At 40.9% G+C, this 15727-nt stretch overlaps 1 protein-coding gene across 16 annotated transcripts in view; it reads left to right on the top strand.

Annotated features, from left to right (window-relative positions):
• The window catches only part of ryr1b (ryanodine receptor 1b (skeletal)), a 106858-nt gene that overhangs the window by 7288 nt on the left and 83843 nt on the right, over positions 1-15727 (top strand). For all 16 annotated transcript variants that reach the window (XM_074640188.1, XM_074640203.1, XM_074640202.1 and 13 more), the window contains 2 exons: positions 14353-14475; positions 14572-14673. In XM_074640188.1, the coding sequence (XP_074496289.1) occupies positions 14353-14475; positions 14572-14673 (225 nt within the window). The remainder of the gene's footprint in view (positions 1-14352; positions 14476-14571; positions 14674-15727) is intronic.

Genomic DNA, 15727 nt, shown 5'->3' with positions numbered 1-15727 from the left:
CAGGTAACCCAGAACTCATACAATGGTGCCCGTTTCTCAGCCGGTGAAAGCTGTGTCACTGTTTCACGATGCCACATATGCGGTGTGAATCACACAGGCGAGAGAGAGTTTGAAGGGGTATTTGAGTTCCAGTCTATAACAGCAGTTTCTTTTTTTAGTGTGCTGTGCCACTATAAGTGCACACACTCTGGAGGGAGAAACCAGAGGAGTCAGTGTCCTACTTGCCAGCATCCTTCGGGAGATGTGGTGTGTGTGTGTGTGTAGATGTGGGTGTTTCTGTGCGTGTCAAGTGAGCAGAGATCTTGTTCATTGTTGTGACTGTCAATCCTGCAGACGCCATAGTAACTTTTGTCAGAACTGTACGGGCCGTTTTGTTTGCAGGAAGCACTGATTTGCGGGTTAAAAGGTGAAGAGATGTCCTGGTTAAAACCAGGCTGGATTCGTTTGAAAAGGGATTTTTATGTCAAGGTTACATATGTTTTGATAACTTTTACAACTATATTTCAATGTCACACAGGTCCCACTACACATTGAAGTAACGTCTTTGAAATGCAGGGAAAACAACCTAGATGTTTTTTTAAATTTTCAACAACATTTATCCCAGACTTTCTGTAGACATGTTCAAATGAATAATGCAGTGCTCACTGGAGCACTCACTGGTTTTAGAATACAAGTTCTTCCAATGTCATCTAAGAGTACAGATGGTAGTAAGCATTATGCTTAATCGCTGTTACAATTAAGAGGGGGTCATTGGAAAATGTTCTCTCCCGTAAGGGGTCCCTGGCGCCAAAATGTTTAGTGTGTGCGTCTTAACCACTCAGATGCTCCACCAGTGACTTTTAGACAGTGCTTTCTAGGGTTGGGTTCTAATAATTCAGTTCCAAGTTGGAACAATACCCACATTTGTTAAGCTCTATTACCAAAATCTTTATTTTGTGCACCTTTGTTTAATTATCAAAGAGCTAATTAGAGTAATCACTACATACAACAAACATACAACAGCAAATGTGTAATCTATTAGGCACAACCTTTGAGCTTATCTACTCGTCAATTTCATTACTTAATTTGGTGAAAGTTAAACATAAATTGATTTAATAAGATATTTGAAAGGATTCTGATTCGATAAGTGAATTCAATACTGGATTTATGTGATGAAAGGTCATCCCTGACCTGCCTTCATCTGTCCCAATGCCCGCCTCCTCTTTTCAGACCCCTTCAGCACATATACCAGTCCCCTTTTCCCCAGTCAGTTGTCAGATCATTGGAGTTTCTTTGTTGCCATGTTGCTTGTCTGCCTGCTTACCAGCCTACCCATACCTGTACCTGCACCTGGCTGCCTGTCCACCTACCTGTGTCCACCTACCTGTGTCTACCTGGAAGCTTATTTGGATCTTCAACTGGTCATCATTAACCCATTAAGACCTGAGGGGCCGCCTAAAAAAACACTCTAAACATTTCCCTCTACACCACTGCCCCTACAGGGTATCCTATAACTATAGTCTGCATAAATGTTAAAGGTGCTACATTTGAAATCCAGAGCATTAATATAGCAGCAAACAACTATTTGCAATGTAAAGATATAGTGGAGTAATGTCTACCTGAGCAGAGAATGAAGTTTCACTCCCTCTGTGTATGTTATAATATGAGCTTCTCCGTGCTTTGTTTACCTAGCTGGCCACGCATGCATTTTAGTGCATGTGAGTGTATTTGTTTTGTCCCAGTGGCTAGCTAATGGCCGTCGCTCTGCACTGCTTTCACACGGCGGTTACCGCTGATAACGCTGCCCAGACCCACGGCGTTGTCGTGGAAGCGTAGCGCCCACCCTCCGGTTCCCCCCCAGGTTAACACTGTTAGCTCTGTCAGCACTGTTGCCATTGTTTTAACTGTTAACATTGTTAGCACCATTAGCAAAGACTACAGAAACAAAGAGATGAAACCAGTGTTTCATAGCTCTGCTGCTGCGTGCTGATGTTGCAATGGAACGAACAAGTGGCTTTCACTTTTTTGGCAATATACGTTCTTTGCCGTTAGTTGCTAGCCGCTGGCTCAGCCGTCTCCATGTTGAGAGCCATGTGGAGGCAATAGATAGCTCTGAAATCCGTATTGAGCACCTTTAACCCCACTTTTCCTCACTGTCTCTTTCTTTAAGATGCTAATTTCCAGTTACAGTTGAGATGACATTGATCAAGGAAATCAAAAACTATGATACATATTTTACTGCTTATTATCTCCCCATTCTTTTTTTTTTTTTATCTCAATTGTCTTTGTCCCCTCTCTCTCTCTCTTTTACACACACATACAGTGTGTACATCAGTGAGCTCCAGCAGTAGGCGGTTTTGGGACAGCAGCAGAGGAGGGACGGGGATGAGGGAGGTGGGGAGGGTGCCAGTGAAACAGGGCTTTAGAAGTGCTGAGCCCAGGGGATGAACACATCCACAGCGGGGCAACAACACACGCACACACACATATACAGCACCTGTTAGCCTGCTTGCTTTGGTCACAGCAGTTTACACAATAAACAGGTGGCCTGGTCTGCCCTCTCAGGCACAAGACAGAGAGAGAGAGAGAGGGGATCCTGCAGAAGTAAAGTGACACAACTGTTATGCAAGCGTGTGTGTGTGTGAGCAGAGGATGGATGATTAGCTCTGTCACCTTACAACTAGAAGGATCCAGGGATATTTTCTGCATGAAGGGCCCTTGTGTTCCTCCCCATGTTGCCACTCATAGTTCAAAGATGTCGAAGTGAGGGGGATTGTAAACTAGACATTGAATAGTTTAAATTAAAAATAAGTCAGTCAAACTATTAAATTTAGGACTAACCTCATCGTGAATCTGTTCACCTTCTCCCAAACTTACCAGGCCATGTTTTAACCACACACAAATAAAAACAAAAATACACGCTATTTAATTACATTTTTGCTGATGATTTTTTTATGTGTTAATCTTACACGGCTCAAAACTAGAAGCTAAAAAAAACGAAGGAGTCCATTGGTACCAACCATGTCATACTAGCTTGTCGGGAAGGAGGGTAAATAACGCTCTAAACTTGCGCAAAATTTTGGTGAGGAAAAACTGGCGTGGCCATTTTCAAAGGGGTCCCTTGACCAAGTTATAGTCAAGTCAGCACACTGACACACTGACAGCTGTTGTTGCCTGTTGGGCTGCAGTTTGCCATGTTATGATTTGAGCATATTTTTTATGCTAAATGCAGTACCTGTGAGGGTTTCTGGACAACATCTGTCATTGTTTTGTGTTGTTAATTGATTTCCAATAATAAATATATACATACATTTATATAAAGCAGCTTATTTGCCCACTCCCATGTTGATAAAAGTATTACATACTATTTTAATCGATTTAAAGCCCTAATGGAAACAAAGCAGCATGGTTTTCAAAATAGCTGGCAGTGATATAAAGTTGATGTGATTTGTTGTAAATGCGAAACCTCTGGTGTTGGTCATTTTTAAAGCCGTTTAGAAGCTAGTATAGCATAAAGTGTTCTGCAGCTAAACAAGTCCAGACGCCCAGTGTTTGCTTCATCATTTCTCACTGCTGGTACTTTGTTCCAAGATGCACAAAATCTTCCAGAATGTGTGTGCAACCAGAGTTTTGCCAGAAAGGAAAATGTTTTGGATCCAGTGCAGTCATTTGGTTTGAGGCACTTGGATTAATGCTGCAAAAGCTGTCTGAAAGAGAAATGGGACAATATGGTGTTATTAACTGAAGAAGGTTTAGCAAAGGCTGGGCTGAAACTACTTTTGGGGCTTTGTGAACTTGAAGGGAGGTTCAAGGATATTTGTACTATGGGATGTTGCTTTTCTTGCACATTAAATTCTCTATCTGCGTCTTAACTCACTCCCATGTTAAATTTTTGGACCACACATCTGTTTTAAACAGGCCTGCTGGTCAGGAAAGTACTTTACTTACTCTTAAGGCAAATAGACTTTTTTAAAGGAATGGATTTTGGATTCAGGCCAGCTAAAATAATTTATTTATAACAGTGTTTTCCTTTGAATTGCTGCTGTCTGCCAGACTTATCGTCTTTCAAAGGGCAGAGGCTGTTTAATGTTTGATGTGTGGTAGTTTGTAGCAATTTAACTGAGCCGGAGGGGAATGAAGCCTGTGTGTGCGGGCTGTCAAAACAATATGTGTCAATGAAATTCAGCATCAGTGTTTCTTTAAATCGGATTTGTGAATTATCGCTGTTGAAGAATAGAGTACCCGGTAGCTTAGCTGTGAGTGAAAATCATAAAGTGTAACATAGTATTTCTTAGTAACCTTATCAGAAGAGTTTATGGATCTTTTGCAGTTGTAGCCATTCTCCAGATTTGAACCCTAATTCTGTTATCAGTGTCGCTGAAATGTGTAACCTAAGCTTTAAGAGACGTTGGAATGGTACAATACCTGTCCTTTAATTGCCCCACTTTAGTAACTTAAATGCAATCTGTTTTTTTGGGAAGTGATTCGTTGTTTTTCCGCTTTTGCTTTTTGTCCATTAGAAGTTAGTTGTTCCTGTGCTCAGTGCCTTCCCTGTGAGCAAGAGAGTCTCGCTCATTCTCCAAGTGCGACAAGTATCTCTAAGTGAGACCTCTAAGTATCTGCTGGTCAGCAGAAGGAGGGAATGTGATAGTGACAGGTGCAGCCACCTAAAATAGGAGAGGAGTGGAGGGGGGGAAGGCCCAGAGCAGAGTGGTAGAGCGTAGAGGTAATGGAAAAGGGAACTGCAATGAAATAATAAAGAGTACAGAGAAAAAGTACAAGTACATCCAACAAAATAGTGAGAGAGACGGCAGCAGAAGCAGAATGTGAAAAAGACAAAGCTGTAAATGCTCTGGACACTCTTCTGTGTGCAGTTGAAAGATTTTTTTGCAATGATTCAATGCAGCACAATAACTTTTCAGTCTCGAGCCACCTATAACTTTAGTACGTCATAACAAAACCCAGTCATCCATAACACATTATATCACGTATAACTCAGAGCAGATGTTTGGATGTATTAATCTTACTGTTGCAGTATTTGATTCCCATTCATGGAATGAAATGGTATGTAAATCAATTAGCACACTATTGATTCTTTTTGAAGTTGAGTACACTATACATCAAATCCACATTCATTTGTGTCACTGTCACATTATCATTGCCTGGTACTTGGTAAAGGTCTGCACAGCTTTACTTCTCACCATAATGTAACTTTGATAAACTTAATGTGGTTATTGTGATAGATTACAGTAAGGCAAGTTTCAAGAGTCTACTAATAAAGTTTCATATTGTATTCAGAAATGAATAGAAATTAGGGCTTTCAAAGTTAATGCCTTAACGCAAATTTGTTTTAACGGCACTAATTTCTTCACAGATACATTTTGCATAGGATTTTTTTTTCACAAGCATATAGCCTATGGTGTTTATATTTATTTATAAATGAAATAATTGTTGGTTTGTTGTTTGGTGACCCACTATCAGCCAGTCTGCAGAGACTTTTTCTCCTAAGCTGGGAACAGGATACATTTCATAAACATGTTTACCAGTCAGATGGAAACTTGAGCATTTACACAGTATTTTTTTTATAATTTGAAGTTTTATTGAGTTTTATAACTGGAGTAATATCAACAAAAAGGTGAAAAACAAAACAAACAAAACAGTGGTGGTTACAATAATGCATTGGGCATTGGCACATACCAACAATTACATACGTACTGTATAATACCATCAGATTCTTGATAAGGTTGAGTTGCTCACTCCGGACCCACTAAAGCTTTCCCATTGTTCTTTAATCATTTCATTCTTCCAGTTCAATCTTCCCAGCATCTTTTCACATGCAACTATTTCCATAATTTGTTTCCTCAACATTTTCAGTGTAGGTGTTTGAGGCTCTTTCAATCAACCTAGCACAGGTTATTAAGCCCGTTGTTAATGCATTTCCACAGTACTTGAGTAGAAATGAATTAGGCCTGTTGTATTGTGATGCCAAAGCAGAGGGAAAGAAACCTTTGATGCAACAGAGTAAAAGCTTTTTGTCAACTGAACATGCTGCTGACGGTCTCTGTTAGTTGTTAACATGTTTTAAGTATTTGTTTATTCATCATTATAAAGGTTTGAGTAGATTTAATGGACTGCAGGGTTATCATATGTCAGGCCATCAGTGATCCTGTGAGCCCTTAACTGTAGTAAAATGACAAGAAAAAAGGCAATTTGCAAGTTGTTTTATGAGTATTCAATATATGGCACATTTAGAATACTACCCCCATAATATGACTCTCTGAAACAGGTTTATAAATGTCCACAGTGTTACAGACAAAGAGTAGATGGGAGAGAGAAGGGTAGAAAAGAGAGTCCACAAAGAGACTTTGGTTGAGCTGAATATGTACTCTCCTCATAAATCTCAGTGTTGGGCTGGACTGGGTTCAGGTTACACCTAACAGTTTTTTCCTCTAGATTGTTAAATGTTAAATACAAAAGAAAACAAAACTGTGGTCCCTCTTTAGTCTTAACCATCCATCAATTCACCTTCTAATTCCTGAAAGACAGTGAGGCCTGTTTTCTTAAGGCCCAGACATACCAAGCCGACATCAAAGAACTACATGTAGCGGCGATGAAGGCCAACTGTTGCGTCGCCTCACGTCGCCTTTGTCTTGGCCGACAAGTTGCACAGGAACACACTGCAAAGATGGCCAGTTAGCATTCAACATGCTGAATTGGACGAAAAATCTCAGACACGGGCAGACTAGAGCCGACGGTGCGGGACACACTGAAAAAACTAGGCCGACAGACGCTCACCGACAGCCCCAAACTGTCCGATGGCCAGCCGTTGGCTTGGTGTGTCAGGGCCTTTAGTTTCTTGGAATGGCAGCAGTAGCTATCTGCAGTAAAAAGGGGGACTTCTTCAGAACTAAATCTGATTCTGTTGACACAGTGGTGAATTAAGGAGACGGTTTGGCTATTTTAGAGGTGATATGTACAAGAGATGGTGTGTAGTGTATGTAACCTAAACCCTCAGCCGACCTTATATTTACACTTGGTGACTCTCTTCATATCCTCAGGCAGCACAGACCCATAACCCTCAATCTACCGTGTCAGGTGTTGGGGGTGGACGTTTTATCAGGACCGTGAAAAGAGTCTAAACTCTTAATGCCTTGGAAGTCTTTGGAAGAACGACACAAAATAACGAGTCAGGGAGAAAATAGGAAGGTTGTTTGGGAGATTACATTCTTTATCATACAAAATAGAGGAGAAAACATGAGCGTGCATGATTAAGGAGAGTGTGGGAGGGAGCCACAAGGCCCTGACTGCAATGTGTGATGAAGGATCCTGATAGTGCACCTGTATGGTCTCTTCTGGTTTTCAAAGGGAAACCCCCATCACCACTCTCCCCTCTGCCTTATTGAACTGCTCCTCTCCTCCGCCCACATACTGTGCAATGTGCTGTCCCTCACTCTTTTTATGTCTGCAGAAATATAATCAATGTCCTGAGGTGGCCTGTATCAGCACACTTTGATTGGGCAGAAATCTGGACCGTAAAGAAAAAGAATGGACATTATTATTCATCATTATTTATTTGATAAGTGATTTTGATTATGCGACAGGTGATTCTGTGGTGCGGATGTGGCACTTTGTCAATTCTGAATTTGATATATGTCTCAATGTGAAAGGCTTAAATAGTAAACCAATATTGAGATGAAAATATTTAGAAATCAGTCATAAGCCGAAATAAAGATTCAAAGAAATCTTAGTGAAACAGTAAAAACTACTTTTAAATTACCCTGTTAACTTGCAAATAAAATAAATAAAGACACTAGGGCTGTCAACCGATTACAATATTCAATCGCAAATTAATCACACATTTTTTATCTGTTCAAATGTACCTTAAAGGCAGATTTGTCAAGTATTTAATACTCTTATCAACATGGAAGTGGGCAAATATTCTTGTTTCTGCAAACGTATGTATGTATTTATTATTGTAAATCAATTAATAACACAAAACAATGACAAATATCGTCCAGAAATCCTCACAGGTACTGCCTTTAGCATAACAAATATGCTCAAATCATAACATGGCAAATTACTGCATGTGATTATCATAAAGTGGGCATGTCTGTAAAGGGGAGACTCGTGGGTACCCATAGAACCCATTTTCATTCACATATCTTGAGGTCAGAGGTCAAGGGACCCCTTTGAAAACGGCCATGCCAGTTTTTCCTCGCCAAAATTTTGGAGCGTTATTTTACCTCCTTCGCGACAAGCTAGTATGACATGGTTGGTACCAATGGATTCCTTGCAGCTTTAGCCGTGATGTCTAGCTCTGCTTTCCTGTCAATGTGTGAAACCCAAAGTGTTTCCATACTTTACTGGACGTGTAGTGTTTACCACTTTGGATGTAAAATGTGAGGGTGCAGGTCGTAGCCACGTGAACCCTCTGCCGTTTTCTACTTTCTCATTTTGGCTCGCTGTGGTTTGTTTTTGTTGATGGATACAGAACGAATATGACGTCACATTGCACACTGCATGCACACCAAACTAAACAATCTAACACACTATCTGCCCACAGCAACAACTGCATCAGCTACGTTCCCAGTTGTATAATTACCCCTTGATGCCCATCCTGTCTTACCTCTGTCTTAGTTTAGCAGAGTATGATAGGATCGGAGAGGGCGGACATCTCTCAACGTTTTGCATCTGTTTGCTTCCTGTGTGGGGCGGGCAGCATGCCCGCTAGTCTGGGGAACCCTGGCTATCCTCAGTCTGCGTGTGCACCAGAAGACCCTAGAGAATATACAAAGGTGTCTGCTTTCAGGCGCTATCTGTGCCTCTGGCTGTAAATCTCAGCTGCATTACACACCTCTATTTGCGCACACTAGTTGTGTTTATTTGTCTGTCACTTTACATCCAATTGTCTCAACCTCACCCTCTGACCCCGGACATCCACATAGCCCGGATGCTTTGCCCCCGCCAAGTCCAAACATGGTTTGGCTGTAACCCTACACCCACCATGTTGATGGGACAACAACATTTGTGTTTCATTTATTTATCTTTGCCCGCTGCCCAGGTTTAAGATCAGTAGGTCAGGTGGGTGAAGATAACCAGCACTTCCTGGCTTTCACTCAATACCTCCTACCTGTCTTGGCTCAGATACGGTCATATGAGATTAACAAATAATCAGGAGTTGTGGTTGGCTTACAATAAAGCGTCAGGTGCACATCCTTCAAGCTGCCTCTATTAATATAAGGGTGAGTTAAGCCCAAGAGTTTGTGTGGTCTCTAAGTCAGCTTTTCACATGGGTCGTATTGAGTGCGACTCTTAGAAGGACAGAGCTCTGTAGCTGCTGATGCGCTTGACAGAGTACTATTATAAGTTTCAGTGCCCTAACGTTCAGGGTGGAATAACAGGTCCAGCCATGCACCAACAAAGTGCTGACTGAGGCTTATGTGTTCATCTGCTCCACCAGCCATTTTCTCAAGGTTCTGGCTTGTGCTTCATATCATACTTCACTGGTTAAGTCTGTGAAATACTCACCAAAGCTGTGGTCGAATAGTCTTTTTTGTTTAGGAAGGTTCCTAAGTGAGTGAAATTACCTGGATGTATTAAAGCTGCAGTGGGTAGAAATAGAGCAAATATGATTAAATACAGTCACTATATCCTGACAGTAGTTCATGAGACAGGTAATCTGAAAAAAGTCATGTTCCTCTGTGTCCTCCGGTGCTCCTAATGGCATCTGCAGGATTTCACAGACCGAACAAGTCAATCACTCGAGAACTCCGATCAAACGGTCAAACTAGGCAGCGCCGATCGAATATGAATCAATATTCTGTTACTGTAATGCCTATTTCTCGCCTCAAATGTTTTCAGAAACATCTTGTAGTGTACTGTTTAATAGTAAAATGAGAAGGTTTGTGACCCGGCAGCCATGTTGAGATCAAGTTGAGGAAATACCAAGCACCGCCCACCAGCCGGAGCACAGCCAATAGGAACGCTCTCTCTCTGAAATGACTTGTGATTGGCCAAAGTCTCTAGATTTTTTAAAGCCTGAAAACAGAGCAATGAGGAGGAGAAGTCTAGTTTTCTCTCAGAACACTTGAATTACAATATGCTGAAAGGTTATTATTATATATTATGGAATATTTGTGCCAAAAAAAGTTGCCCACTGAAGCTTTAAGTGGCAGCCATGATAAGAGCTGGTCGAATTCTCTAAATGCTAAAGAAAGGTGCTTCAATGCTTCCTTTCCAATCTCCCTTAGCACAGTATACACTGAACCATCCTTTGCTAAAGAAAAGGAGAAAATTCCGTCACACAATTCCTTGCGGCAGCACCATTCAAAGCGACGCACCATTCGGCCATCAATAACTGTCATTGTTGTTTAATTTTACACTATGGATAAATTAGAAACACCCTTCTTGGGAGGAGTGATTCTGTTTACTTGAATTGTACAGCATTGAGCAAACTCAAAAATAAAGTTGCTAAAAAATCAAAGAAAAAAACATGGAGGTCAGGGAAAAGTGGTTAGGAAAAGACATGAGGACGTCATTTTTTTATTTGACTGCAGCACAAGTTTCAGAATCACTTCTCTTGATATGATGAATGAAAGCTTGATTCCTTGTCCTATTTACTATAATAATAGTTTATTGTATGACATCCACAGACCCATGAAAAACCCTATTTACTTTTATTAATGGCTTCCCACAATGTTTCCCACGGTCACTTACCGTGAGGATTTGTAGTTTGTTCAGCAGTCCATCAAAATCCAGATCATATATTTGTATAATAATAATAATTATTTTTATAACACTTTCCAGAACATATTTACAAAATGATTTGCATATAGGAAAAATTGATAAAGAAATTACAAAACATATTGTCTGCAACATTGAGGCCACGGCTCTGTGCCTGTCTAGCACCTGAACCCCTGATCTCTCCCAGTCCTCCCTTGGCTCCTCTGCCTTTTGGTGTTGCCCACAGAGGTGGAGTGGAGTGGAGTGGAGTGATTGAAGCAGAGTAAAGCTGCCATGTGAGACTGTGGCTGTAGAAATAGATGGAAGCCACTGGGCAGCCCTGCCGTATAACATTGGGGCATATATCGTCTACGGCTGTCATCCGATCGCACATCTTGTCTCGGAGCAATGAGTCACTCGGTTACTTCAGTCTGCTTTTAGACACCCACAAGCTCGACCCTATCTCCTTAATGGGTACTGCAGTCTGAGTCCGTATGCGCTGTCCTCAAAACATGGCCAGTTTAGCCCATTTTATCCTTCTTACTCAGCCCTGTCCAACAGCGCTTTTTTTTCTTTGAAATTACAATTTCTCTCCAGTGACACCTGGTCTCAGAACTCGTCATTTATATTCAGTCCTGGTAAACAAAGATCCATGTTGTCGTGGTGCATAAAGCTACTGCTCTGATACTCAGCTTTGGAGTTGTGTGAGTGGTAGTCAGAGGTGTGGACCCGAGTCACATGACTTTGACTCGAGTCAGACTCTGACAAAGGCTCCAAATTTGATGACTTTAGACTCGACTTGACAAAATTAAAAAAAGACTTGCCACTCGACTTGGACTTTAGCACCAATGACTCGTGGCCTCACTTGGACTTGAGCCTTTTGACTTAAAAATACTTGATACCTTCCCACAAGCCGAAATATCAAAAAGAATGTTGATTATAAAGTGTGTGCACGAAGACGATCAACTGCCCGGTACTGGTGGATGTTAGGTTTATTCATAGACACGGAAGTCATGGAATCAAGTTGCAGGAGGAAACTATGAAGAACTAACGTTATGTTAGTGAGAGCCAGTTGGGACCAGTTACTCTGTTGTTGAAATGACATTACAATCGGTGAAGAGCGCATTATGACTTGTTTAGACTAAACTCAACGTTTAGTTCTTGAGTGCAAAGACTTGAGACTTATTTGTGACTTGTAAAACAATGAAATGGTCTGACCTCTGTTGGTAGATATTGTTGGTGGGAAAGATAGTCCACCACTTTGCTTTAACATGTTCGAGAACTCTCTTTTGCACATTAGCTCAGAGATTTACAGATTTTGCTCAAAAGTCCTGTTTGCTCATGTCTGCAGTGAAGGAGAGAGGGCACGTTGCTCCACTTTCCACAGTGCAAAGCAGGGAACACGAGGACAGGACAGGACAGAGGAGACATTTCAAGGCTGAGGAAAGATAGATGATATCCCAGCCAAAGGGAAGAGGGGACTCTCTTCAGCCAAAGAAACACTAGAGGCCTCTGGGTATAAGAGAGGAGTACATATTATGAGGTCACTGATCTGCATCACTTTCCATTTTCCTGCTGCGTGCCATAAACATAGACATGCAAACTCCTGCGCTGCCCCTCGGCCTCGCTTTGAAGTGCCTGCGTATCCTCCTAAACACTATAAGTCATGGCACATCGACGGTGCTGAATCACCGGGGCGAGACAGTGAGCGGGTCAAGAACGAGAAGACAGAATGATTCACGAGATGTTAGGTGAGAGGGGAGAAAAGTCAGGAATCTGTCCAGAACCGTAGAGAGGAATATCATTCTGGTTAAGTGATGGATCCACTTGCGTAACGACTGAGTCGAAGGAACAGCTGAGAATGTTGAGAGTCAGGTGTGGGTTTCACAGGGGAGGGGGTGTTTATCGCTGTATTTACACCAGTCTCAGGAGGGTCCGGGCATTGACGAGGAGCAACAAATTACTGTCTGTTAGCGTTAACTATTAGCTATTGTACCGGCTTTTACTGACAGGAGCTGTATTATATGAACAAGAATTTAGCCGACTGTTGCTTTAGTTGTGTAATCCATCACAGTGAGCATCATATGTCTAAGTTATTTTACTGTTGTATGGCAGTGGAGTTTAAGTGCAAATCGATTTGAAAAGTCATCACTGCCTTACGTTACAATAACATAACTTTGTCAGAAATGAATGTAGACTTAATGTTCACTGTGATGGAGAACATAGCTAAAGTAAGTTTGCTAATTGATGGTCCGTATAGTGTGGAAATAAATGTAAGAAAATGCATTCAGCAATGAAAAAAGTAATGGTTTATAGTAAATGGGATAAAACACATTAATTTAATTTATTTATTTCAAATTTGAATTTGAGGATAAACCCCTTTAGATGCACCATCTCATTTTCAAGACACAAAAACATGGAAGTTAACAAAAATAAATACATAAATAATAGTAATAGTGATAAAATGAAATGATCCAAGTGACACAAAACACTACATATCTGTTACAAGGGTCATCTAAACAAATCTAACGAAAAATAAAATAAATTAACAATGCCAGACGAAATAACATTATGTCAAAAGCACTAAGTTTACCTACCTATAAGCTAAAATGAAGGTAAATACAATCAAAACAGAGCATTTTAGGTGAACACATTAAGAAGAAAGTAAAGAAGTAATAGATCTGAGTGAGTTGATCCAGTCTCATGGTGCTTTAGATTTAAAGGTGCCATTGATAACATTGATAACATTCAGCCACTAGATGTCGCATTCTCCCTCCCCCGTTCCATTACATTTACTTCACAACAAGTCGTTGCCATGCACTTACCGTCAATCTCAGCAGTTTTTTCCTCACTAACTGATGACTCAGAGATACCATGTGATACCACTGTTGTTGTACTATTGGCTCACAAGCCTTGTTAGAAGTGAGAACCAAACGTCACATATCTTCCACAGAGATGAATAAAACATTAATTTTGGACCCGCCAAATGATTCATTTACAGTCAAAATAATTCTTTTGAGGAAAAGCCACACTTTTATTTGGCACCTTTCTAAAAGCTCTGTGGATGTATTATTATTATTTTTTTAATATTCGTCTACATAAAATTGTATCAATAAGAACTTTAAAAGCACGTCTCCGAAAGTCTTTAAAAAGTATAGGCTCAATAAATAAAGGGTGTTGAGTGTGTCTAAGTGAGTATGATGATCTAAATAGAACTAAAAGGTTAAAGCAAATGCATTTGAAAATAAAGAGCAACCATTAAAGAGTAGTATATTTGTAGTCATTGTGTACTGTACAGAAAGTGCCTCTTTTTATTTTGCTCTGTTTTCTTCTATTATGTGCTGTAGGCAAGTTTTCCTCTTCTGTACTCCTTATGAAACATGTCACTTTAGTCAATAAAAGGTCAGTATTGTACACAACAATGCCTGCACCAAATGTCAAGCCAAGCCAGTTTTATTCAAGAAGTGCTATAAAAACACAAAACAATATGTGCTAAAATAAGAAAAAGCTGGCATATCATCAGGGATGAGCAGCTGCTAAAATGAAAGAGAAATAAGTGTGTGGTTGAACTTAGTGGTGGGAACATAACATGATGTGTCCTAAAAATGAAAGGCCAGTGAATCAAAGTGTCTGTTTGTGTATTGGGTGCAGGATGACCAGATCGTTCTGCAGTGCACTGCCTCCGTCATGAAGGGGGAGCAGATTAAGCTGTGTCTGTCCTGCGAGGGCTTCGGGAACCGTCTCTGCTTCCTGGAACCCACATCCAACGCTCAGGTAAGATGCTGGCACCCTCCCTTCCTCCCTTTTTGTTTCGTCCTGTACTGTGTGTAACCTCGTTTTTATCAACTTTGTCTTATATCTGTGCTGCAGAATGTGCCCCCGGACCTGGCCATATGTGGCTTCATTCTGACGCAGTCCCTGTCGGTCCGCGCTCTGCAGGAGATGTTGGCCAACACAGTGGAGATGACCGAGGTAGGACTCAAAAACAGGAATAAAGAAATGTGAGAGATCGAGTAGAGGAAATGGCTCATGAATGACGAATAGAGATATATACTTTGGTAGAAAGTATATTTCAGGCTGCTAAAATATGTATCTTTCATTTCACTATGTATTCTACTGTGCCTATCTCCTGTCCCTCTCTCTCTGTCACAGGACTGAATTCTTCTATTTCAATTAGGATTGTGGTTGTAGATTTGAGATCTGATTTTGTTGACAGATTTGCTTAAGCATACAATTTTCTTTTAGTTTAGGATTCCTCAATACCTTTTACTGAGAGGAACACTGTGACACCTTTAGAAATATGCAGCTTTGCTTTCTTACTCTGAGTTACATGAGAAAATGAGCACCAACATAATCTGTACGTCCAATATTGCAACAAAAGCCCCGTTTTGACCGCAGGAACTCCCCCCCGGAACTAAGAACCTTTTGAGGAACTCTTTGCGTTTGGACTGCAGGGAACAGGGTCTAAATTAAGTTGTGGGGACATTTTATTGGGCCTTTTTACCTCGAAAAAAGGCCCTTATCGGGGTACCCCGAACATTCGGAGTGGAGTTTGCAGGGATGACCGCCGCTGATTGGGTGAAACACAAACACGGCACTGCTGCTTCAACGGCTTCAACTCGTGTACCACTTCATTCATAAAGAAGAAAGTACTCTAGTATAGTAGTAGGACCGTTTTAGGACGAGGGGAGAACATTTCTTTTTCTTTGATAACATTGAAAGTAAAGTTAGGCTCCTGACTCGTTTAAAAAAAGATAGAAAGACCGTGCGAACGAGCTGAGAAGGCGAGCGGTAGAAGGCAAAGAGAGACGTATCGCGGCGGTGCTGTGAATGAGAGAAAAACAGTTATTTTCTCATTGTTTCACGGCGTTAACGTTCTAAAGCACAAATAAATAAGCTTAAAAGGTACCAGATCAGTCTCTGTAATGGACTCAGATTTATACATTTTATTGATCCTCTCATGTGACTGTGAGTAAGAGGGCAACCAAGCATATTTCCTAAAGATAATTTTAATCAGTTTTAAACC

The sequence above is a fragment of the Sebastes fasciatus genome, chromosome 7, assembly GCF_043250625.1.
Source record: "Sebastes fasciatus isolate fSebFas1 chromosome 7, fSebFas1.pri, whole genome shotgun sequence".
In the NCBI taxonomy this organism is placed as follows: domain Eukaryota; kingdom Metazoa; phylum Chordata; class Actinopteri; order Perciformes; family Sebastidae; genus Sebastes; species Sebastes fasciatus.
The sequence above is the reverse complement of the archived record's forward strand: the minus strand, read 5'-3'. Positions and strand labels throughout refer to the sequence as shown.